Genomic DNA, 24,242 nt, shown 5'->3' with positions numbered 1-24,242 from the left:
CCCACTGCATTTCACCGGCGGCAGCTGCTTTTCGTGATCGCAGCCTTCACTATCATGATAAAGTGATGTGCAATGTTTTAAAAAAGTGTCTTTCAGTGTCATTGTTCGCCAGATGATTTTTCCTCACAAAGTAATTTTTCTCAAAAGAAGAGCTGTCTTTGTTAAACCTTGGAGTGTGAATGTCTAAGAAACGTCTTCACCACAGTGTCTGACATCTTCTCACTGTTTCAGTCGGACACGTACCTGTGCATGTCGTATCCCGTTCCCACCAGTCATGATGCATACATCGGTGAGTGCGCCGCAGGTTTTCTATGTTTTTGTTGGCTTACAAGCGCGTCACACTGCGTATGACCTGAAAATCCACCTTAAATGTATTGAAAGGTGACAATCGGTGAAAGACATTTCATTCAAGTGAACGATGAACATCGAGCTGAATATTGTGTTTTTCCTCCACAGTGGATTTCATTCCTCACGCCAGTATGAACACCGTCCACCACATGCTGCTGTTCGGCTGTCAGACGCCCGCCTCCAGCAGCAGCTACTGGTAACACATCCAAACCACACACATCACCGGCTGTGACGGTCTCTCTCAGTCTGATGAACACACATGTCGTTCTGTCGTTTCTGTTTAAGGAAATACTGTTAGCCTCTTCCTCTTCTCAGAGCCAATAGTGAGGTTATTTTGAAAACTGATGACAAAGAATGAGAACGCATAACCGTGCATCTAAGTGTGTTTAGAGTTCGTCACAGTCATTTCAATGTAGGACTGTCCCATCAAGCAGCTGGCTGGTTTGAAAGTTACCTTTCTAAGAGAACTGATAAAATATGATGATAATAACAATAATATGATAATATTGTCTCTACTGTATTAAATGTCACATCAGGTTCCCCCCAAGGTTCTGTCCTGGATCCACTTTAATTTACTATTTATGTCATAACATCCGACATGCGCAGCTTCATCTTTATGCTGATGACACTGTCGTTTACTGCAGTGGCGCCTCCCTCGCTCAACCTCTTGTGTATCTGCAAGCTGCCGTTGACACTGTACAACTGCACCTTTTTAGTTTAAAACGTGTGGTGAATCCCCCAAAAACCAAAGTGATGCTGTTTTCTAGAGCCTCTTCCCATCATTAAAACCCTGCAGGGCAGGCAGATGGAACTCGTGACACAACACAAATATTTAGGTATTTTAACTGATGAACATTTAACCTTTAGACCTCATGTTGAAACCAGAGTAAAATTCTTAAACTCAAGCTGGGTTTTGATTTTTTTCTGCTGTCTATGCACGTCCCTGCATAATGATCGCTTGTACCATGGCTCAATTGGACTTACCTGGTTAAATTAATGTTAAATTAAAAAAAATGCTAACTTCTGTTATGAGTTCAGAAGTAGGAAATTACAGCTCATCCAGGCTTTTATGTCTTTAAGACAAGCTTCCAGTTGACAAGTTGATCAATATCATCTGGTTAATAGATTTGTGTATTATTAAAGTAATTATTATAAATTAAATTATTATATATAAGTGTGTGACGACGCCCTTTAGCCTCTTTAAGAGCAGCTAATAGCCACTTTCTGTAATGGGGTAAACAGGACCAGCTCATTTCCCGGGATTAACTGGGACATTCAGTCAAAACATCCAGAGCTTCATTCAAACCTCTGGTGCACCTGCAGGAGTTTCAAGCTTTTTATTCTCCACACATTCCTCTCAATGCGTTTTCTTTTTCATACGCCTTCATATACATTCCAGATTTGACCGTCACTGTTTGTGACGCACACAGCTGCAGAGTCGATAGACATTTAAAATCGTTTTACAGAAGAAGAAAAAAATCAGTGAGGTTAATGTGAAGAATGAACCATTAAGAGATAAACACATAATAAATCTGAAACTAAAAATGAAACTTCAATGTAACCTTAGCTTTATTGAAGCATTTAAAACATGTCTTAGCTTCAGGACTGACTTCTGTCTGCACAAGAACAACACTCTGTGAGTAAATGTGAGTGTAAACAGGTTTAAATCTGGAACGGTTTCTCATTTCTTTATTCAGGAATACTTGACATGATAATGACTGTTAGTCATACTGTGTTTGGTTTATATGAATCTGCCACGATGACTGTTACAGACGACTGGTGTTGTATTTTTAGATCCTTGTAACGCCACCGTGACTGGTGTGTGTGTGTGTGTGTGTGTGTGTGTGTGTGTGTGTGTGTGTGTGTGTGTGTGTGTGTGTGTGTGTGTGTGTGTGTGTGTGTGTGTGTGTGTGTGTGTGTGTGTGTGTGTGTGTGTGTGTGTGTGTGTGTGTGTGTGTGTGTGTGTGTGTGTGTGTGTGTGTGTGTGTGTGTGTGTGTGTGTGTGTGTGTGTGTGTGTGTGTGTGTGTGTGTGTGTGTGTGTGTGAGATTTTCTGAGTGTCTCCATGGACTCACTCAGACTGACGGTGTTGTTTCCTTCTGAAGGGACTGCGGCGCCGCACAAGGCACCTGTAAGGATGCGGCGTCCATCATGTACGCCTGGGCTCGCAACGCTCCGCCTACCAAGTTACCCAAAGGTCTGTGTGTCGGTTTCATTCACTCAAAGCACTGTGGAGATGAAATTCACACAACTGGTTACTGTTTGCGGAAGAAAAAAAAACCCAAAAAAGTGGAACGTGCAGAGTGAAGTTTGGAGTCTCTGTGATTTCATGCCTGTTTTCTCTGCTTCATCTTCAGATGTTGGTTTTAAAGTGGGAAGAAAGTCGAGAATATCCTACTTTGTGCTTCAGATCCATTACGGAGACATCACCGCCTTCAAAGGTGAGTCCTGAAGGAGAAGGAGTCGCTTCAGATCCACCACATGAAGGAACTCCAGTAAAACATACAGGGAGCATTTCTTTTGATTTCATTACTTCAGCCAATAAAACTCCACCAAAGAGGCCTTGCGGTGCGTTCTAGTTAGATTACAAGCTCGGTAAGACAAATTTTCTATCTCATTGTCACACATTTGTACTAAACTGGAGTCCACATTAACCCTCAGACATCATTCTGGCTATTTGGCTGAATTCTTCCTCTTTTTCTGTCTGTTTGAGTACATAGAACACATTTATACTTTGAATTTTGAATATTAACATTTTGGAAGTCAGATATAATTTTTCTGTAAATACTGTATGGAGCATTTACTTTGCATCTGAGGAACTAAAACAAATTAATACTAGCAATGATACTAGTGAGCTTGATAATAGAAAAAAAACCGAAGACTCTAGTGACTATTCTCCCTTTTTTATTTTAAACATGTTAAAATAGTTATTAAAAGATTTAAAGACTTAAATCATATAGTAATTTTTATTCTGGAAGAAACTTGCATAAAGTGTTTTTCATACAGAAAGACCTGATGATAAAACGTTTTAATCATCATTTATTGACATTATCAGCAGATTGTGATAGAAATGTTCAAACTGAAGTAAGTTTAGAACGAGGAAACACTGGAGGAAGAGTTAAACGTTAACAAACAGAAAATACGGAGGAGTGTTGTTGTTTTTTTCTCTAGGTAAATGAATTAGCCTTAAGAAGCATGAACAGTAGACGATCGCAGGTGAAAATCTCCCCAGTATTGGAAAGATGCCTCATCTTATGTTTTGTTGTAACGTTTGGTTTAACTATAATTCTTCCAGAGGAGCTGCAAGCTCCTCTTCATCTGATAGAATCTGATCAATACAGAGGAGACAGACCACTGAAAGCTTCAAAAACCTTCAAACCGACTCTGAATGTCAACATCTCTAAACTTTTAAATATCAAAATGAACTGATTTTGATCACTTGATGCTCCTGGATGTTTTCACTGTGTAAATTCAGAAGGTGAACATGTCGATTTTTTCCATTGAAGAAAAGCTGTTTGTTGTGTGTGAGGTTCGCAAGTTGTAATACATTTTTCTGTCTTCTTTAGACCATCACAGGGATTCTTCTGGAATGAGTTTAAGAATGACAACCAAGCCGTAAGTTTCCACATTAATCTGAAACTTGACAACGTTTTCCCGTCTTCCTTCCCTCTGACCGTTCCTTTGCGTCCTCTGTGCAGTCAGCCTTTCACCGCCGGGATCTACCTGCTCATGTCTGTGGACACAGAAATCCTTCCAGGAAAAACAGGTGAGTTTGGTGTGCGTTTCTTTTATCTGTGTCGCTGATTTCACCACTGACCGTTTGTGTTTTCTCCGTTTGAAGTAACGAATGCAGACATTGCGTGCGATTACACCTCATATCCCATGTACCCCTTCGCCTTCAGGACGCACACACACCGCCTCGGTGAGTCACAGCGGAGGGTTGAAAGTGCTTGATAGGTTTTCTCAGTGTCGGTGGAAGTCTGAGTGCCTGTTTCCTTCGCAGGTAAAGTGGTCAGTGGATACAGGATTCGTGATGGGAAGTGGAGTCTGATTGGGAGACAGTCGCCTCAGCTGCCTCAGGTAAGTTACCGCTCCTGAAGCACAATATTTCACCTTCATAGTCCAGTGTTGTTTGGTTCTTCTCTGCAGCAGGTTGATGTGTCTCCACCTGCCGCTGCTCGGTGTGTTTTCTCTGCAGGCTTTCTATCCCTCCACCAAGGACATGAGTGTGAAGAATGGTGACGCCATCGCTGCCAGATGTGTTTTCACTGGCGAGGGCAGAACCTCCAAAACCTACATCGGGTATATTCTGAAACGTTGTGTCACTACAGCCGCGGTCCCACCGCGCAGTACGTGCCGGAGTGGGGCGTGGCGGGAGTGTGCGGTATGGCAAAGCGCACCCAAGCCCAACTCTGATGCGTCGAAAGTACGGTTAAAATGTAGGCAAGGTTGTGAACGACACGGGGGCGTGTCAGGCGAAGAACGCGGAAGCGGCCGTGCGCGGCCGTCCGAGTAAAGCCTTGATCCGCGTTCTCTGTGACACACCTTAAACTTTCTCATTGTGGACAGCAGCGTCCATCTCCTGCTGAATCGCCTCCTCTCCTGTTACTGAGAGGAGAGTCTGCGCCTCGTCAGAAGACTGCAATGTTGTGTCGACATTTAAATAAACCCAGTTAACAAAACAACCCGTCAGAGCAAAGCGGCGTATGTAAACAACAGGAGGGTTCACGGCCGATGAAATTTTTATATATTGCAGGAAAGTCCAGAGTGACGATGGTCACTACCAATCAGCAGACGGCTGCATTGTCGCTCCTCCTCACAGACCCGTTCCTCGGTGCTCGATACCTCAACGGAGGGGTGACGAAAAATCGTAGCCGGTGGTCGCGGTTTCTTTCCGTACCATTCACAACTTTTTCAGTGGGACCACACGAAAACCCGTCTCGGGAACACAAAGTGCAGTGGGACCGAGGCTTACTTCTGTTATCACACACCTTTTAAAGCTCTTTGATTATGAGATTGGTTCAGGTTTGTAGCTGTGAGACGGCCTTTGTTTGGAAATAGAGCTCAGGTTTCAGGCACCGTGGTCTGTTCAATTACTGTCTGTTTTAGTCCTGTAGTGTGAAATATTTGGTAAATAAAAGTGGTGGGACTGAGCACTGAAGCTAAAATCAGCAATAAAAATCCACAGTCAAGTTTTTAAATCCATCTTATTACTAAAAAATCATCAGTTCGTACAGTGTACATTAACCCTGGCTGTTTCTTCTTCTTTCTCCGCAGCGGCACGTCTGACGATGAGATGTGTAACTTTTACATCATGTACTACATGGACAGCAAACACGCTGCCTCCTTCATGAACTGCATGGACACCGGCTCCACCGAGCTGTTTGAGCAGATTCCAGAGGAGGCCAACGTTCCCATCCCTGTCAGTCCCGGTCAGATGAACTCCATGATGCACATGGGACACTCCAAAGGTATGCAATGCACGCACTGCCTCATTTTCCTTGAACTTTTCTTCCTCATAGTTTAATTAAGGCCCCATTTACATGACAACGACAAAGTGAAAACGGAAAACTTTAGTTGTTTTTGTTTGTTTACACGACAATGGTGCGCGGAGTCAAAGAAAACGCAACTTTTTTCAAAACAACCCCCAAGGTGGGACTTTTCATTTACATAGAAACAGAGGAAAATGCGGCTGCTACGCATGTGGACCACGGCCGTAGTAATTCGTTGTTCTGCACATGTGCGAGTAGATAGACAATAACAACAATGGCGGCGTCCAGAGTTGAGAGTCAAACCTAATAACGATTCAACTTGGTCGTCTGTACACACTATTGTCCGTTTCCTGGCATCGTTAGCGTTTACAGCGTGTTGTTCTGCGCATGCTTGTATGGTTTCATTACAAAACCAAACAACAGCGCCAGCTTGTGGCCCAAAATGAAAACTTGCCGTGCAAAATGCAAGATTTTTCTAAAACAAATACTCAAAAATAATGTATTTTCACTTTGTCATGTAAAGGGGGCCATAGATGAAAGAGTTTACATTTTATCCATATTCTAATTGATCTTCTTTGATTCTGAAAGAGTCTCAAAAAGGAGAGGTGGTGGATACAAGCAAAGCAGAGCAAGTGCTGGACCAGGGTAAGTTTCACAACACTATTACTTATGTTAATAGATCTAAGCTCGTGTTTCAGGCGTAAAATATAGCAGAAGGCTCAGATACTGTTTCCTATAGGAACAGTCATACTGAGCAGTGATAAATGAAAGTCTTACTGACAAAAGATCTTATCTCACTTTGTCATTTCAACATTAAATCAAACCTGGAGGCAGCAGGACTGAAGCCAGAAGAGCAAAAATCAATAAAACAACAAGCTGAACAAACTGAAACATTGCTGGAGGAAACTGTGAACGCACACGTGATTAAACAAAACAACTACCAACTTTGTTTGGTTGAAGTTGGAAAAAATAGAGATGGCTCTGTTAGTTACCACTTGTAAAGTACAAAGACATCAACGTCACAAAATTCTATGTTTACATACAAATCGCATGGCGATCACGACACTCGAACACGTTATCAGGTTTAACTGATACCATGCAGCCGTACAGAACATCGTTGCTGGAGTGAAGAGGTTCCTATTGAAGTATTAATTGTATGTACTCTTGTGGGATCATGTAAGATCCATGTAATCAGGCAGTGACACAAACCTTCTGAATTATTACCCAAGCATGTTGCCCATAGAAATATAATTATAAAGAGTTTAACTGCTGAATCCACAATGGAGGAGCAGTCGGATCTGAATGAGGCTCAATCTCTGCACCTTCATAATAAACCGTGAGCTCAGCTCGAGTGACACTTCACACACTCGTCATGTTTTAGTTCAACCACTGGGAGACAAATTCAGTACTAGTTAGTAAATGACACGGTCAGTGTCCTGATACTCAGGTGGAGCGGGTGGAGATCTGTGTGCCTTGTTTTGATGGTGTGAAGTCTTTTGTCCGACATCCATACGTTGTTTGTTTGTTTGTTTGTTTGTTTCACGTGCTTGTTGTTCTGACCTGCTGCCGGTTCTGTGAGTGTTATTACTTCAGATGTGCTGATGTTTCAGTTATTGTGAGGCTTCTGCGTCTTCGCTCTGAATACACACAGGACGAGCTGCTGGCTGATAGACAGTTGGTGTTGATTCTGGATTCTGCTTGTGTTGTTCAATGCTCGGAGAAAAGCAGCGTCCCGGGACTGATGTCAGAAACATCAACAAGGCATGTGACATGGCTGCCTTGTGTGTACGAGGCCGAAGTTCAGCCGTTCTTTTTCTGTGTGCTTGGAAAGAAACGAAAACGAGGAGACTCTGGTCGTGGCCCCAGCTTTGTGGAAAAGAGACCAACTGTCCCTTTAATCAGTGCATTTCGATTGTGTGTTAGGGCTGAGTCACCTGTTGTGTAGTTTCTGACAGTCAGAAAGTTATTGCAATGCCGAGTTTAAGATATCGCAGTGAGTAATAATGTGACGAGGACACAGTCCGAGGTAATGGAGACCATCTTAAATGAGAAGCAACAGGTCTACAAAGGCACACTGCAGGTCTTGACGCTGAATTCCAATTTTTTGCTGCTGTCTGTTTTGTTTTTGTTTGCATGATCATTCACATTATATTTTAAATGTAATGGTTTCGGGCTTCAGAGTGCATGCGCAGAAGTGTTGACAGAAGTAAACATGGATGGCAGGCCAGTTAGCACCAGGGTTGCCAGATGTCACCCACTGTTTCCAGCCCAAAAAATGTAGATCCCACACACCGCGAAAAAAATCCCAGCCCAAATCTCAGCCTGAGTTGAAATCATGTTAAAACCGTAATAAAGAACACACCATAAGCACACAAATGTACGATTAAAGTTTAAGAGGTAAGAGAGTTTGGTGGATACCCACCTTATCTGGCAACACAGGTCAGCGAGTGTAGATCCATTTTCTAGTGGTTGTTAAATACGAGCTGACAAAATGACAAGGGAAGGAAGGAGAATAAGGTAAAAAGAGAGCACAGCTTTTAACATTTAGGCGGAGCCGCTTCCTCCGGTCTTTTATCCGGGACGTCAGTCACACGTCAATGACGAAGCAGGCGCATGTAGAAAAATATTCACATTTCCCTGCAGTGTGAACGAAGCCTTAGAGACCAAAGTGACCGTATTATTAGCAGCTGAGCCATCCTGTTTGTAACATTTACATTCATAGCTATTGGTTGTAGTTTTCCTTTATCAACCATATTTTGTGGATCTTTTAGCCAGTTTTGCTGTTTTTCCTTTTCATCTGTTTCTAGCAATTATAGCTGTTTTTGCTATTTTCCCTTTATAACGTCAGAAAAGCAGTGAAGAAAACTATTCTCTCCTTTTGAACCTTTTTTTTTTTTTTTTTTTTAACCGGAGATGAAAATCCTTTTAAAAAAAGAGTCTGATGTGCATTTACATATGATATGATGGAGCTCCTGCAGAGTTCGGTTGAGGTTTATCACTGGAAGTTTCATGTTCAGACTGAAACGCCGCGACACTCCAGGTCAGTGTTGTGTTTACTCGCAGCTGTTTATGAAGGTTTAAAACACGAGCAAAGCAAACGTGTTGGAGCAGTCTGGCCTGTACTTGCTACATCGTCTGTGTGTGTGTTGCTCATCGTATTGGCCTCCCACTCCAAACAGCAGTGGTTTAGTGTCTCTTACAACATCCACAGCAGAAGGCTTCAGGCTATTAAAGCAGTCATTCCTTAAGCCCTCAGGCTTTTTCCTCGGTGAAGAAATTCCACATATTGTGCCTCGCAGGCTGGAGGAAGATAAAGCGGACGTTACGGAGACATTGTGTAAACTGGCCTCTGGTGTGTAATGAAATCACAACCGTCTGTAATGTGCTGGAAGATAAAGTGTGCTCCGAGGAACGGGCATGAAAAACAGGATCTGCTGGCAACAGAAACATTGAGAGCTCGAAAGAAAAACTCCAGCGAGCCGTCTCTCCGCAGGCTCGTGTCTTTCAGCTGAAACAAAAAGGGAAAACAGATCGTTCCCAGCAGATCTTTAGATTTCAGTGTTTTTACCGACTTCTACCCTGGGGGGGTCTGACAGAAAATGGCCTGTTTCTGTTCTCTGTAGAGCCTCTACTTTTACATCCAAGAAAACAAAGACTCAATTTAAAGTAAAAACTATTTTCTGAAACATCTGGATGGACTTTTCTCTGATTCGCTCTTACTTTTGATCGTTCTTTCTGTGAGCACTCCGATATATCTGGGCCCTGATGCACTCTGCTTTATTTCCACTCTGTCCTGTTCTTCTCTGTTTGTCTGTGCAGGTGACCTCTTATCTCTTATGTCAAAGCTGCTAGACCAAAGTCAGGCTGTAGTTCACGGTCATAAGTACGACCCCGGCGAGCTGCAGCGGTCCCAGGCTGACCTGCTGGCTCGGATCGATAGCTTAATGCAAAAGAAAGACCTGGCCTTTCCCGGTGCTTCGCTAGCGTTCCTCACGCGGGGGGACTCGGTCTTGGTGAGGGACAGAGTTCACAGGTTCCACCAGCTGGAGGCCACAGCTGAACCACCAGCTGCAGGACAAGGTGGGTCCTGGACGCCGTTTCTGTCCTCAAAACATCCACATCTTGATTTTGTCTTCAGCCTGTTAAAACTAGACAAGAGTCCCTTCAGTTCCCCATCTTTCTGTCTCGTCCTGCCTCTTTCATACCGAGTTACTTTGTCGTCGTCCCCCCCCATGTGTTTCTGTGACGCTCTCACAGCAGAACCGTTTCATCCCTATTGTTTTCAACACCTGCTAACTCTGGAAATCATAGTTTGAATGAACCTTTTCCTTTTTAACATTTAGCATTGATCAGTCTTGTTGAGATCTAAAACTCATTTTAGTTCAGGGGCCACATGCAGTTCGATTTCATCTTGAGTGGGCCAGACCGGTAAAATAGTACCATAATGACCTTAAGATTTTTACTTTAAAGGTTTTCTTTGTTGTGACGCAGCATATATATAATGAATGTCTATATTTTCTCAAAACCAAACAATTATTATTGACAATAACTCCAATCTCAACATATAGCCAATTTTAAATCAATCTTCTGCTGTAGAATATGGTGAAATGGCCAAAAAAAACGTCTCTGACAGCTGTTGCGTTATTTATGTTTTTACATACAGAATAATAACTTTTGACTTTTCTGTAAATATGTGACAACAGGAAGAATAGTCTTCATAGTCATCTAATCCACTGACGGAGAGACCTCTGCTGAGCGCAGCACTGCACTGGTGTGAAGTATATTCTAGTCTCAGATCGTCAGAAGAATTGCAAAAACTTGAGTAAAGACCAAATTAAGGGCGTGTTCACATTCCTACGTTTGATCCGCACCAGAGTTCTCTTCAGGGAAAAAACGTTTTGTTTGGCCAACGTGAACACGCCCACGAACTCTAAACTGACTCTTAACAAGCGATCTCTGGTCCCCTTGAAAACGTGGGCCTCGGTTCGTTTGTAAACAATCTTTCCAGCATGCAGGGGAGAGGACGTGATGCACTGCGCAATGCATTCTGGGTAGTAAGCAAACGACGCTAACTGCACGAATCAGAAGAATTAGACGCAGAAAGAAAAAGTAGGAAAATCTCTTGCAGGCAGACATGGAGTAGTGAGGAAGAAGTAGTGAGAAAGGCGCACATTGACATCTGGTCTAAAGTCCATATATCGCGGTAGTTTGTGGCTACCCATTAGCCACGAGCAAACTAGCCTCGCAACCATGGGCTAAAGTGGCGGGACTTCTGGTTTCAGTCCGGACCAAACAATGGGCCGTGTTTGTTCTTTAATTCCTCTCTGGTCAGGGTTTGTTTCAGGCGACAGCGCCCCCAAACCAGCAGTTGTTGTAATTGCGTGACATTACAGGCGGTTTGGTCCGGCCTCTAAAGTGGATGTGAACTCCACCAGAGCCAGAGGGTGAAAATTCTCGGCTCCCCTCCCTCCAAAGTGAACCGAGTCAAGTGAAAGGCCCCTAAGGTTTTATATCAGCAATTCCCCCAAAATAACCTGCATCTATTCAAACAAAATCATGACTATTGCATGGTTAATACAGTTAATCACAGCTGAATGTTGATTTGAGTATTTTAAGAGTCCGAAGTCACAAACACATCAGATATTTAACCTCCAGTGTTGTGTTGAAGTCTGTTTCACATTGATAAATATGGTGAAGTTTAAGGTCATTGGCTGACATGCCTTCCGCAAACCAACTTCAAAAACTAACTTTTTAATAGAAATAATAATCTCTACATAGTTTTTAGTAAATCCAAACTCAATTATGAAATCCAATATTGAAAACATGCAGGACCAGGACGTTTCCTGTATCCTAATAGAATATAGCCGGGAATCGAACGAACAGCAGAGTTCTACAATAGGAGGAAGTAAACCGGGATTTTCCCAGAAGTGAGCAGCCTGTCTGGATTCCCTGTGAGAGCGCAGTGGCGACTGAAGTGGAGGGAAATCACTCAACTGGAGTCTATAAACAAGGAGTGAAGTTCAATACTCTTCATATTTACCTGATACACATCCGCAGGACAGAGATCAGGTGAAAAGCTATGTACACAACAAGAACATTCACAGTTTCATCAAAATTACATTGACTGCTGCACACCATGTAAAACTATGGAAAAACATTGAAAACATATTTCCATGAGCAGACTGAGACAGTGTAGATTGATGGTGGGAATAAAGTTGGACTGTGTCTTTTTGTGAGTAAACTGCTGTTGAAGTGTCTCCGAGAGGGAGTGTGAGGCGTCTCATGCACCAGGCGCTCCTACAATGTGGATCATTTGTGGCTCAGACTGATGATAGAGTTGTTGGTCCGTTCATTCACACCAGCACTAATGAGATCTTGCAGTCAGTGTCTGTGTGTCCTGCTGACATCCTGTGTTTAGTCCATTCAGAGGCTTTTGGTTTGTGTTGTGCAGTTATTTATAATGAATTCTGGCTCAGATTTAAAGTGACTTCAGATCAGTTTTTCAAATGGTTCCAGTAGTTTGGTGATTCTGAGGCACAGCTCTACAAAGTTTATGACGTGAGGCCCAAACATGCTTCTTTCACACATGAATTTGTGTGCGTGTGTTTCAAACACTGTCATGCGTCTTTACATTGATTTGGTTGTTAATCAATACGTCCAGTAGAGGGCACTGCTCGTTGTTGGTTTCTCATCCAAAGAGCCATGAAACGGTAAAACTAAAAGTCCCAGTGTTTGTCCCATATTTGTTTGTATCCGCACACACGTTCACACAGTTTTTCCTCCGAGGTTTGTTCTTTGTTCCTTTTTCTGATCACACATGAGCTACACTGCTCTGCACTGCCCCCACAGGTAATCAGGGGTATTACGAACTGTCCCCACTCATCAGCGGTATTAAACGCTGCTCCCAGAGTTCATCAGACCTATTAAATGTTCCTATCGTAGGTCATCAGGATTATTACTGTTTACTATGCATCTTCAAGCCAAGTTGTTTGAGTTTTCGTCTGGAAAGATGGAAATGCTGAACAAGCATTTCTGCGTCCTGGGCACTGGGTTAAAAATTCAGCTGTTTTTGCTGTCTGAATAAAACATTTGTCATTTGAACAAACGTCAATCTGATTAAAAATAACTTCTGTGGATATAAATAAACCTGTCTGCATGTGGTTGGGGCCTCAGCGAGCTGTTTGGCAACTTCCCACCAATGAAAATTCGTCTGAAGCTGCAAAACTTCGCTTCATTATGAACGTTAAACTAACACATCTCCACATTTATGCAAAACCTTTTTAAACAACACCTGCAGGGAACTATGTTTAAGTCATCAAGAACAGTCAGATAAATCAAGAAAGTGAGAATTTAATCACCTGGATTTTCCATTTTTATAGCTTTTATAAGGAATTATGTATCTGTATGTGTTTATGTGGTAATAACAAACGGAATCCTGAAAACCTTTTATGTTCTTGTTGTGAATGTCCTCTCATGGATCACCTGCAGTGGTTCACACTTTGGTAATCAAACCATCCTACAGAGAAAGACGAGGAGGAGTGCACTGTTAGTTCATGTCAGACAGACACTTCCATATTTCACAGTCTTTGTTTTGTACAAGAAACCCAGTCGTGTGTGTGTGTGTGTGTGTGTGTGTGTGTGTGTGTGTGTGTGTGTGTGTGTGTGTGTGTGTGTGTGTGTGTGTGTGTGTGTGTGTGTGTGTGTGTGTGTGTGTGTGTGTGTGTGTGTGTGTGTGTGTGTGTGTGTGTGTGTGTGTGTGTGTGTGTGTGTGTGTCTGTGTGTGTGTGTTCTCATTTCAACTTGGGTGTTTTACTTTGTATTTGTTCACTATCTACACTCTGGTCAGTCATACAAATGTTTAAATTTTAAATTTCTGGAACTTCTTGTTGCAACAATTCACCTTTAATTGTGTGTGTGTGTGTGTGTGCGTGTGCGTGTGTAGCAGGTCTTGATCACTTTGAGCAGGTCCTGGGTTGGCCTCAGAACTCCCTCCAGCTGGGTCAGGTGTCTGGACTCGCCCTCGACTCGGATTCCAACCTGGTCATTTTCCACAGAGGAGACCACCGCTGGGAGCTGGGGTACGTACCTGACACCGGGTGTTTCACTGTCCTCCAGCAGGTGTGTCACACTGGTTCACCGGTTGTTTCACAGTTTGCTAATCCAGTCTACATGTATCTTCTTGACTTGGACAAGGCATATGACCGTGTCTTGTGGGAGGTGCTAAGGAAATATGGAGTATGGGAACTGCTGCTGCGGGCAATCCGGCCTTTGTACTCCTGGTATGAAAGCTGCGTCCGTATACCCGGCATTAAAACAAACTTGTTCAAGGTGGGCGCTGGACTCCGGTTGTATGTTGTCTCCACTTCTGGTCATGACCGGCTGCGGTACGTTCAATGACGACCGTACGTTCAGCGACTGCAAAACCTCTCAGTACGTGAGCAGATCACTGAACGAGCACCGTTCCCTCGCTATGAGAGAACCTGACACGCCTGACATGCCAGAAGCTTGAAATAAAAAAGACTTTCTGCTAATGCATTTTAATTTTCAATATTGACATTTCAAAATAAATTTTGGTCTCTATTTGCTGAGGCATTTTTTGAAAATTAAGACTTAAACGTCATTTTCTTTTTCATTTGAATTCAGGCACAGAATAAGCAGTCTTGTATAAGAAAATTAAAATGCAGTTTGGATGAATGATCATTCATTTTTATTTATGAGTCAAAAAATGCAGTTTAATCTGAAAATGAAAAAGCATTACTGTTAATACATTTCAAATAGATTTTTGAGCCGCATTCGCTTCCATACACCCTCACCGATGGTCATGAACTTTGAGATCGCGAATACGAGCGTTCCGAAATGAGTTTTCTGTGCAGAGTGGCAGGCGTCACTCTTCGTGATAGAGTGAGGAGCTCAGCCATCCGGGAGAGACTCAAAGTGGAGCTGCTGCTCCTCCACATTGAGAGGAGCCAGTTGAGGTGGTCCATCTCAGGGGTGCTCACACTTTTTCAGCATGCGAGCTACTTATAAAATGATCAAGTCAAAATGGTCTACCTACTACAAAAATGCAAAACATATATTTATTTCTTGCTTGTTAGTTTTGCCCTATGGTGCAGTGCGCCCTATGTGTGTGTTGTTGTTGTAAAGCGGACGTAGTAGGGAACACCATGAGAACGTTAAAGGGGGAAGTGTGGGCGTGGATTGTATATAAATGAACGGGTATGTGCGTTATGCAGAACATCGTTGTTTTAACAACCCTGAAAATGGCGAAGAGACACGCTTATGAAGCACAGTTTAAACTGAAGGCCATCAGCTACGCGGAGGAACATGGAAATCGAGCAGCCGCGAGAGAATTTAAGATTAATGAATCGATGGTTCGCAAGTGGAGGAAGCTGGAAAACGAGCTCCGACAGGTGAAGAAGACGCAGCTGAGTTTCCGCGGACATAAGGCGAGGTGGCCCGAGTTGGAGGAAAGACTCGAGCAGTGGATCATCGCACAAAGAACGAGTGGGAGAAGCGTTTCGACGGTCACCATTCGACTAAAAGCAGTAACGCTAGCAGAAGAAATGAAAATTCTCGGAACTCCAACCGCTGGACATCGGTGTGAACCGGCCCTTCAAAGTAAGGCTGCGAGCGGCGTGGGAGCGATGGATGACCGATGGAGACCACAGTTTCACTAAGAGTGGAAGGCAGCGCCGGGCGAGTTACGCCACAATTTGCAAATGGATTGTAGATGCTTGGGCTAGCGTGTCTGCTGGCACTGTTGTTCGAGCTTTCGCAAAAGCCGGCATCATTTCCAAGGAGCCGCACGGCACGGAAAGTGACTCTGACAGTGAAGAAAATGAACCTGGTATGTTTGATGGAGATTTAGCGCAGCTGTTCAATTCAGAAACAGAGGACGAGGAGTTCGATGGGTTTGATTGATGACGATTACAGGTAAAAAAAATGTTAGTACTTTGTAATCAATACTTAAATAAAGCACAACCAAACTCAGTTTTGCTCCCGCTCTATTTTTAAATACGCACACTTGTATGCTTGTGTGTGTGTGTTGTTGTAATGCGGACACCATGAGAACGTTAAAGGGGGAAGTGTGGGCATGGAACCCGCGCCCTATGAGCGTATGTAATGCGATCTACCAATACTACCTATCGACGTATTGAGCACCCCTGCTCTAAAGGTTTACCAGACAGGAGACCCCGAGGTCGGCCCAGGACTTGCTGGAGAGGTTATATCTCTGACTTGGTCTGAGAGCGGCTCGGGATCCCTCCAGAAGAGCTGGAGGAAGTTACAGGAGACAGATGCCTGGGCTGCTTTGCTTCAGTTTTGGGTAACAGAACAGATGATTGACACCCGTCACACTCGTGGTAATGTTGGAATTATGCTAATATTCTCTCTCTTTTGACTCTTTTGAACTCAACCCGTAGTTGCTTTACCAGTGGAGCTGTATTTATGAAGCGCTTCCAGTTCAGGTTGGCACAAATCAGAGTGCTTCAGAAAAGAATGAAATTGTAAAACTAAGAGAAACCAGCGAAAGACAATGAAACATCAAATACAAGAAGTAAAAACATATGAGAGTTCAACTCAGACATAAAGCTCTACTGGGGCACAAGCCCCAAACATACTGACCCACCGGGGAAACGCCTGGTACTCCTGGCGGCCAGTCCGTTGCTGATCCTGGAGCACAGATCATCTACACTGCGGCATGTGCCCCGGTACAAAGGGTCTGGGGACACCCCTGGTTAAACTGAGAATGGACATTGAAATTGGAAGAAACAAAACGATATACTTTTAAGAAGAAAAACAAACAAGATGAAAAACTCTCATAGACAAAAGCAAAGTCAAACTAAATGTAAAAAAGAAAAATACAGCATATCAATATAGTTTAAGAGAGTAAGATGTTCCTGTACAGTGGTTGATGATCTTATCACTTTGTTCTCAATGATTTTGTTGAGCAGATTAAGAATCTTTGTATTTGTCTTTCACAGCACTTTTAACGGCGAAGCTCAGTACCTGCGGAGGTCCCTCGGACCCATCCAGCAGTCCGCCATCTTGGTTGTAGATCCAGCGACAGGAAGCATCCTGAAGGCCTCAGGGAGAAACATGTGAGTGAAGGAGGGAGGGAGGAAGGGAGGGAGGGAGGGAGCGCAGTATGAAGAGACCTCACCCGTGGTCCTGCATCACTGTGATGTTTCAGGTTTTATCTTCCTCATGGAATAACAACAGACCAGGACAACAACTACTGGGTGACGGATGTGGCTCTTCACCAGGTAGGACGTCCATCTTCAGGGCTTCAAAAGTTTCCATAAAATAGTTTTCATGTTTTCAACATATTGTGGGGAATTTATGAAGATTAGAAAACATCATCGTGATCAGATCATAATAAACTTCAGTGTGAACATGAATCCTGTGTGTGTGTGTGTACACACTTCTCAGGTGTTGAAGGTGAGCAGTGATGGCAGAGACACCACCCTCCTGGCTCTGGGAGAAGCTTTCATACCAGGAAGTGACTCCAAACACTTCTGCAAACCCACCGACGTCGCCGTCGACCCCGAGAGTGGCAACGTGTTCGTGTCTGACGGCTACTGCAACTCCAGGATCCTCAAGTTCACCTCTGATGGCAAATACCTGGCTCAGTGGGGTGCAGGTAACACACACACACACACACACACACACACACACACACACACACACACACACACACACACACACACACACACACGTTAGATAGAATCTATATCGGACCTGAATCTCTCTGGCCTCTCTATAGTGGCTCCTTGAAGCTTTGAAAAGAATATTCTTATTTACCTCCTCAACCGAGGTTCCAATCGAGCTGAGGCCAGTAAACCATGTGACGTCGGCAGAAGGCAGGCCGCTGATTGGCCGGGACATGACGACACAGATGAGGCAGGAAAGCAGCTCGTTAACTCCGCTATTTTAAAAACCGGATCACAACAAAAATGCTCACGATCAGAGATGGATCAACGACGAAGTGCAGACGTTTCTTTGTCCGGTGGCGACCAGAGGAGTCAGCGGGAGCTCGACGGAGCGACCCTCTACGAGCCACGGATACCACCGGTGTTTCAGATGAACAGGTTTCCCTGTTAACTGACGACCGGCTTCCTAGAGTGTCCCTTTTCACAGCAGATGTTAAAAACCCTACGGAGATCTGTAGCTACTCTGGTGAACGCCATTTAACCGCGTTTCCATTAAAGTTTAAAGTATCTTTCGTTTGTTTGACTTATTTTAACATCAGCTGCTGTGTCAATGGAAAAGCACCACAAGTTACATAAACAGTTTTATCTTGTTTGTTTTTTTTAATCTACACACCAGACTGCTGGTGGGAAAAAAAAAAAAAAAAATGGATCTAACAACAAAGTGTCTAAAAGCTACTGGACTCTTTATTAAAATGGCCGGACGTCACACTGAATTCAAAATGTAAAAACTCTGAGGATTCACAAAGAAATCCTGTCAGATTTGGAAGAAATAGGTCGATTCTATTGTTTTTTTTCAACCCATCATGATTCAAGCTTTGTGTAACTCCGAGGTCTCTGATCTGTTTGGACTTTTCAGCCTGATAATGTGGAAACATTATGTTGTAACAGGGAAAGCAGAGTGAGCTCCTGAGGTTTAATTGTATATAGCTTAAACGCCGCCCCGTGTTCAATAAGAAGCTGAAAACGCTAGAAAAATGTGGAAAATTGAGCCTTTTGGTCATAAATGTCACCGACCTGCTTTAGGAAGGATCACACAGTGGAATCTGGGTTGTTGTTTTTTTTCCCCCAAGTTTCTCTCATCAAACTGGAGTCGGGTCTAATCCAGATGGAAACACGTGTGTACACAGAGCTCTGTTTACATTTCGTGTGGACACAGCGCTGCACGTCAGCCCTGAAGCCAGAGAAAGACTTAGACAGGAAGATGCTCGGAGGTGGAGAACATCCGTATCACCTGCTCTGAGTAAATACAGGAATATAAAAACCCACCTCACTCTCTGTCGATTTGCGACCAGAACAAACAAGTATGAAGGTGCAGCCCTCATCCATATAGCTCATGTGACAGATTCTGTAAAAAGAAATGAAGCGGCCAGAGTACAAGTTTTAAACTGTTAAACTGTAACGACGCTACTTTTATCAGTAACTGACGACGATAATGAACATCCAGATTTTTGTGCATCTTCCTCCCACTCAAGTCTCGGTCGTTCCCCTCATTGTCTCTGTGTTGTCGGTGCGTCTGCAGGCTCTTCAGACCGGAGGAGGCGGACCCCCTTCCAGATCCCCCACAGCCTGGTGTTCCTCCCGGACAAACAGGAAGTGTGTGTGGCCGACCGGGAGAACGGACGCATCCAGTGTTTCCTCGCCGAGACCGGGGAGTTCGTCAAGGAGATAAAGAAGGACGAGTTTGGCGGGGAGGTGTTTGCCATCACGTACAGCCCCGCTGGAGGTCCGCTCACTGCTGCACTTATCATTACTTTCATGACTTTTAGAGATCTCAGTCGGTTCTGAGACTTCAGCCTTGTTCTCCTCTGTGACATGAGTGCTGATCAGTTGTGTGTGTGTGTTCATCGGTGTGTGTCTCTCTGCTTGCACATGAAGGTGGGCTGATCTTCGCAGTGAACGGCGGCTCTCTGTATCCGTCGGGTCCGCTCAAAGGTTTTGTAATCGATTACTCCACTAAGGAAATTTTGGACACCTTCACCCCAACTGAGAAGGTAAACACACCGGAGTGGATTCTACATGTGACCTCATCAAAAACCCTTCCTCATTAATCCTCATCATATAGTCTTCCTCAATAACCCCCATCATATATTCTTCCTCATTAACCCTCCTCATATACTCTTCCTCATTAACCCTCATCATATACTCCTCCTCAATAACCCTCATCATATACTCTTCCTCAATAACCCTCATCATATACTTTTCCTCAATAACCCTCATCATATAGTCTTCCTCAATAACCCTCATCATATACTCTTCCTCAATAACCCTCATCATATACTCCGCCTCAATAACCCTCCTCATATACTCTTCCTCAATAACCCTCCTCATATACTCTTCCTCAATAACCCTCCTCATATACTCTTCCTCAATAACCCTCATCATATACTCCTCCTCAATAACCCTCATCATATACTCCTCAATAACCCTCATCATATACTCCTCCTCAATAACCCTCATCATATACTCTTCCTCATTAACCCTCCTCATATAGTCTTCCTCAGTAACCCTCATCATATAATTACAGTTCAGCGTCTCTGGTGCTGTGCTCAGAGACGCTGCAGCTGCCGCTGCTCCAGTAAGGAAGTAAAAAAGAAAACGGAAGTAAACCAAACTGCATTAATTACGTTAACTTTTATTAACGAATTAAACCTTTCAAATCAACGAATTAAATTAATGCGTTATTTTTGACAGCACTAATTATAGGCATTTGGTAATCGGTAACATGAAATAACTTTACATTTCTTTTGAACTGATGGCAATCAAATATAAACAAACTATATCCGTAAAGAATTGGACGATTTTGAGAGAGGAGCTGCAGCTTGTTTTGTAATCTTTGCTTTAGTAAAGTGTCTTTGTATGTCAGACACAGAGAAACCGTGCAAATATTCCTCAGGCTCCGCAACACGCAGCCAAACATTTACAAGAGTCCCGTCAGAAATTCGTTCAAGTTAAAGACTCTTGAAGCTGGAAATGGTGAAATATGTGTGATTATCTCTCAGTCTGAAGGTCATTTTTAGCATATTTTGTCATGTGTGAATGTAAAAAAGGTGTTTGGATTGAGATACTGTGAGATCAACCTCCAGGCTGCCTCGCAGGTTCCCGCCACACAGTGACTGGTTCTTCTGTTTTTGCAGAAGTTCGAGATGCCTCACGACATCGTTGAAACGAAGGACGGCAGCATTTTTGTGGGCGACGCAGGCAGTGGGACCGTCTTCAAGTTCACCACAGGAAGTAAGCTTCTTCTAAATGTATTATTTAACATGGAAACCAGTGTGATCTCTTTCCAGGTCACATGTGATCAATTAACGGAGAGAATGAAGACTTCATATACTCCCGCTCACAATTTAGTGATAAGATTTTTCTGACAAGCTCCCAGAAGAGCTTTTGTTTGAACTGTTTCTTTGTGTTTTCTTCTGCTCAGAGTCGCATCGCTCCGTCAAGAAAGCCGGGCTCGAGGTTCAGGAGCTTGAAGGTGAGTTTTCAGTCGTCAAATGAAAACGCAAAACTTCTTTTGCGTTTTGGCCGTCTGGTTACACATTGTCTGTTTGCTGGGAGACCTGGGGGGGGGGGGGGGGGGGGGCTTTTCTGCACCACAGCTCAGTAACATTTCAGTTTTTTATTTACACACAGAAAATGTTCCACACTGACTTTATTAATGCTCCTGTCATGAAAATCGGCTCTTTTTAAAAACTGATTTAAACCTTTTTATTTCGATTGACTTTCCGTTAATCGGTTTTTCTTATTTTAACCTTCCTCATGTCTCAGGCCACTTCTTATATGACCTCCTGTTAGTTTCAAAATGTATTTTCATATTGGACAATATTGTTCTCTGCGCCCATGTGTGGTTTAATTACACAACTAGCCAGCAGCGCCATCTTGTGATCCTCCATGCTCACTACATCATCTTCAGTTGGTGGGGGGGGGGGTTCTGCCGTTTCCATGGAAACTGACATCATTGTCAAAACTTCGTGGTGTAAAGGTGAAACCTTTGTGGAACGAAAACAAGAATGATGCGTCTTCACTTGAAACGTTGTTGGTAAAGGAAGTCTGGTCGTAAAGATACTTTGTGCTCTGAGGTTGTTCTCAGTATTTCATGTGAAAAGCAGCTGTTCTCCAGATGTGGACCTTCTCCAGCTTTCAGCTGTTTTCTCTGTGTGTGGACATCAGAATACTCAGTTATTCTAATATTGTAAGATCTGGTTTTGAAGGTAGAGAAGATGAAATACATGCATCCTGACTGTTGCTCCTCTGACAGATTCCTAGTTTTCAAAGCAGAATGTGAGTTTTCTATCGACCCGCTGGGGTTGAACAAAGACAGACGTGGTTCACTGTTTAACTCCAGCGTGGGATTCCTTCTCTGTGCAGCAGTGGAGACTTTCATCCAGACCCGAGTGAAGCCAGATCACAACAAGTCGGCGACTGTCCAGCAGAAACAAACGGATGCTCATCCTCCTCATCCTCCTCATCCTCCTCATGCTCAGCAGCAGCAGCAGCAGCAGCAGCAGCAGCAGCAGCAGCAGCAGCAGAAGAGCTCCGCCCCCACCACCACGACCAGCAGCAGAGGACAGGGGCTGCTTCCTGCCGTCATCACCACGCTGCTGCTCGTCCCGCTGCTGCTCGTCATCTCCATCGGCGTCTTCATCTGCTGGAGGAAAAACAGTACGGACCACCTGCTGCTGCCGCGTCTCCTCGTGTCTCCGCTTCCGCTTTACGTCTCCAACACTCACCTCTGCTTCTTCCTCAGGCCGCTGTGAAGTCAAATCTGAATCCAGCTCGGTGGAGGGCATTCTGGGAAAAATTCGAGGTAAATCCCAACACGGTTGGTCAGAATATTGCTCGAATTTATTGCAGAATAAATTCCCAGACTGGTCTTAAACATACACAAAAGTCCAATCGAAGAACACATTTGTTTTTTCAACATTTCGCTCAACAAGTGCAACAAGTTTAAAAAAAAAAAAAAAAAGCTTAACATCCCCAACCTGCAGAGGACGCTGTGTTCTATATAATAAACCTGCAAGTCATAGTAAATCAAGCCGGTCCTTGTTCTTCTCTGTAGAAAGAATAGAAATAATTTCATGATGAGCTGAAACGGTGAAACAGTGATGGGAGCGAAAGAGGAGAGACTGTTCAGCATCACCAGGTGATGATTTGATGTGATAAACAGAAAGTTGTTGTTTGTTAATTCTAAATGTTAATTCTAAAAGAGCCTACAAACGAGTTAAAGACAAAAACAAGTGACAGTGGAGTGAGAATATATTAACGTCTACAACACAGCTGTTATTCTGTACAATAGTGAAGAAATTGATTCACAAGCTGTGATCTCTCTCTCTCTCTCGCTCTCTCTCTCTCGCTCTCTCTCTCTCTCTCTCTCTCTCTCTCTCTCTCTCTCTCTCTCTCTCTCTCTCTCTCTCTCCCCCCCCCCCCAGGTAAGGCGGTGGGCAGCCTGAATCTTGGGAACTTCTTTGCGTCTCACAAAGGTTACAGTCGTCAGGGTTTCGACCAGCTGAGCACGGAGGCCAGCGACCAGGAGCGGAACGAGGACAGCAGTGACTCGGAGAACGAGGAGTACTCGGCCCCGCCCCCTCAGTTATCCTCCTAGAGCCCGCCGCCGCCCGCCACCCGCTGCTTCCTACGCTGAGATGTGGTTATTTATCGAACGTGTAGCCGTTGTGTCACCCGCCGCCCTCCCTGTCGATCTATTTAAATCTTGTATGTACGAACTGATTTGACATTATCCATCTTCTGTGAGCACACGTGAGTTCGCTGCTGTCTGATCCAGCCTTAAAACTCCACAAACGATCCTCCCTCCGATTTGCACATTTCTCTTGTTTTTTTTTTTTTTGAGGATTGTTTTGAAATGTTTTGGACCCGGAAGAATCAAATCTTTTGTCTCGACTTTAACTTCAGAAAACCACCCAGACTTAGTAAACGAGGAATGTCACAGTGGAGTCTCGCCGCTCGCCGGCCCGTCACACTCATGGTTTCATCATTGTAATTCCTCATTTTGATACCCCCGCTCCACTTTCAGCAAATTCACGATTTTTAATCAAAGGATTTATTTTATTATTATATTTTTTTTTAACCTTTTTAAGAGCAAAACATGATTTTCATCCCCGTGTCTCCTGGACTGCTTCATCCACGCCTCAGCAGTTCTGGATTAGTGTGAGAAGCCGTATCGAGATGAAGATGAGCTTTAATGCCAAAACATTAGTTTCTCTTAAATCCTCACCGATCTGATGCAATGTGAGCAGGGAAAGACGATTCGTAATGTGAAACAAGTAAATTCACAGATTAATGGCCGACCCCGCCCCGTCGGGTCAGCCGCTGCACGGAGCCGCCGTCCTCTGAATGTATGATGATGATGATGATGATGATGAGATTATTTCTGGCTTCCCTGACTACTGATTCTCATTTGGAGGCAGAAACTTCCTGCCGTCACACAAGACGAAGCTCCCAGGTGACCTGGAGCCGCCAGCAGTCTTCTTCTACACTTTCTCTCCTCAATCTTCCACACACACATTTATTTCCTCTTTGTTCGGGAATTCTGTGCCTTTTTAAATCTTATTTGCCTTTTTTTTTTTTTTTTTTTTTTTTATCACCTGCCATTACAACATGTACCATGGGAGAAAACAGCTGCTGCTTGTATTTTACTGATCTTTATTCCTTCCAAGTGACCACATCATTGATATTAT

The 24,242-nt window shown here is 43.7% G+C and overlaps 1 protein-coding gene across 2 annotated transcripts in view; it reads left to right on the top strand.

The window, feature by feature from the left end:
• Positions 1-23,292, top strand: part of pam (peptidylglycine alpha-amidating monooxygenase) — a 34,386-nt gene extending 11,094 nt beyond the window's left edge. Inside the window, exons 4-25 of one of the 2 annotated variants that reach the window (XM_080477761.1) lie at positions 232-289; positions 457-544; positions 2,453-2,544; positions 2,705-2,788; positions 3,914-3,962; positions 4,046-4,113; positions 4,189-4,269; positions 4,351-4,427; positions 4,546-4,649; positions 5,625-5,818; positions 6,428-6,484; positions 13,785-13,917; positions 16,822-16,938; positions 17,031-17,103; positions 17,270-17,480; positions 19,070-19,273; positions 19,426-19,541; positions 20,685-20,781; positions 20,972-21,022; positions 21,916-22,209; positions 22,295-22,354; positions 22,977-23,292. In XM_080477761.1, the coding sequence (XP_080333887.1) occupies positions 232-289; positions 457-544; positions 2,453-2,544; positions 2,705-2,788; positions 3,914-3,962; positions 4,046-4,113; positions 4,189-4,269; positions 4,351-4,427; positions 4,546-4,649; positions 5,625-5,818; positions 6,428-6,484; positions 13,785-13,917; positions 16,822-16,938; positions 17,031-17,103; positions 17,270-17,480; positions 19,070-19,273; positions 19,426-19,541; positions 20,685-20,781; positions 20,972-21,022; positions 21,916-22,209; positions 22,295-22,354; positions 22,977-23,149 (2,481 nt within the window). In that variant the 3' untranslated portion in view covers positions 23,150-23,292. Of the gene's footprint in view, positions 1-231; positions 290-456; positions 545-2,452; positions 2,545-2,704; positions 2,789-3,913; positions 3,963-4,045; positions 4,114-4,188; positions 4,270-4,350; positions 4,428-4,545; positions 4,650-5,624; positions 5,819-6,427; positions 6,485-13,781; positions 13,918-16,821; positions 16,939-17,030; positions 17,104-17,269; positions 17,481-19,069; positions 19,274-19,425; positions 19,542-20,684; positions 20,782-20,971; positions 21,023-21,915; positions 22,210-22,294; positions 22,355-22,976 lie in introns of both variants that reach the window. The other variant, XM_080477760.1, reaches the window with a different exon arrangement.
• The last annotated feature ends 950 nt before the right edge of the window (positions 23,293-24,242 follow it).

Source organism: Lipophrys pholis, assembly GCF_963383615.2.
Source record: "Lipophrys pholis genome assembly, chromosome: 12".
NCBI classification, from domain to species: Eukaryota; Metazoa; Chordata; class Actinopteri; order Blenniiformes; family Blenniidae; genus Lipophrys; species Lipophrys pholis.
The sequence above is the reverse complement of the archived record's forward strand: the minus strand, read 5'-3'. Positions and strand labels throughout refer to the sequence as shown.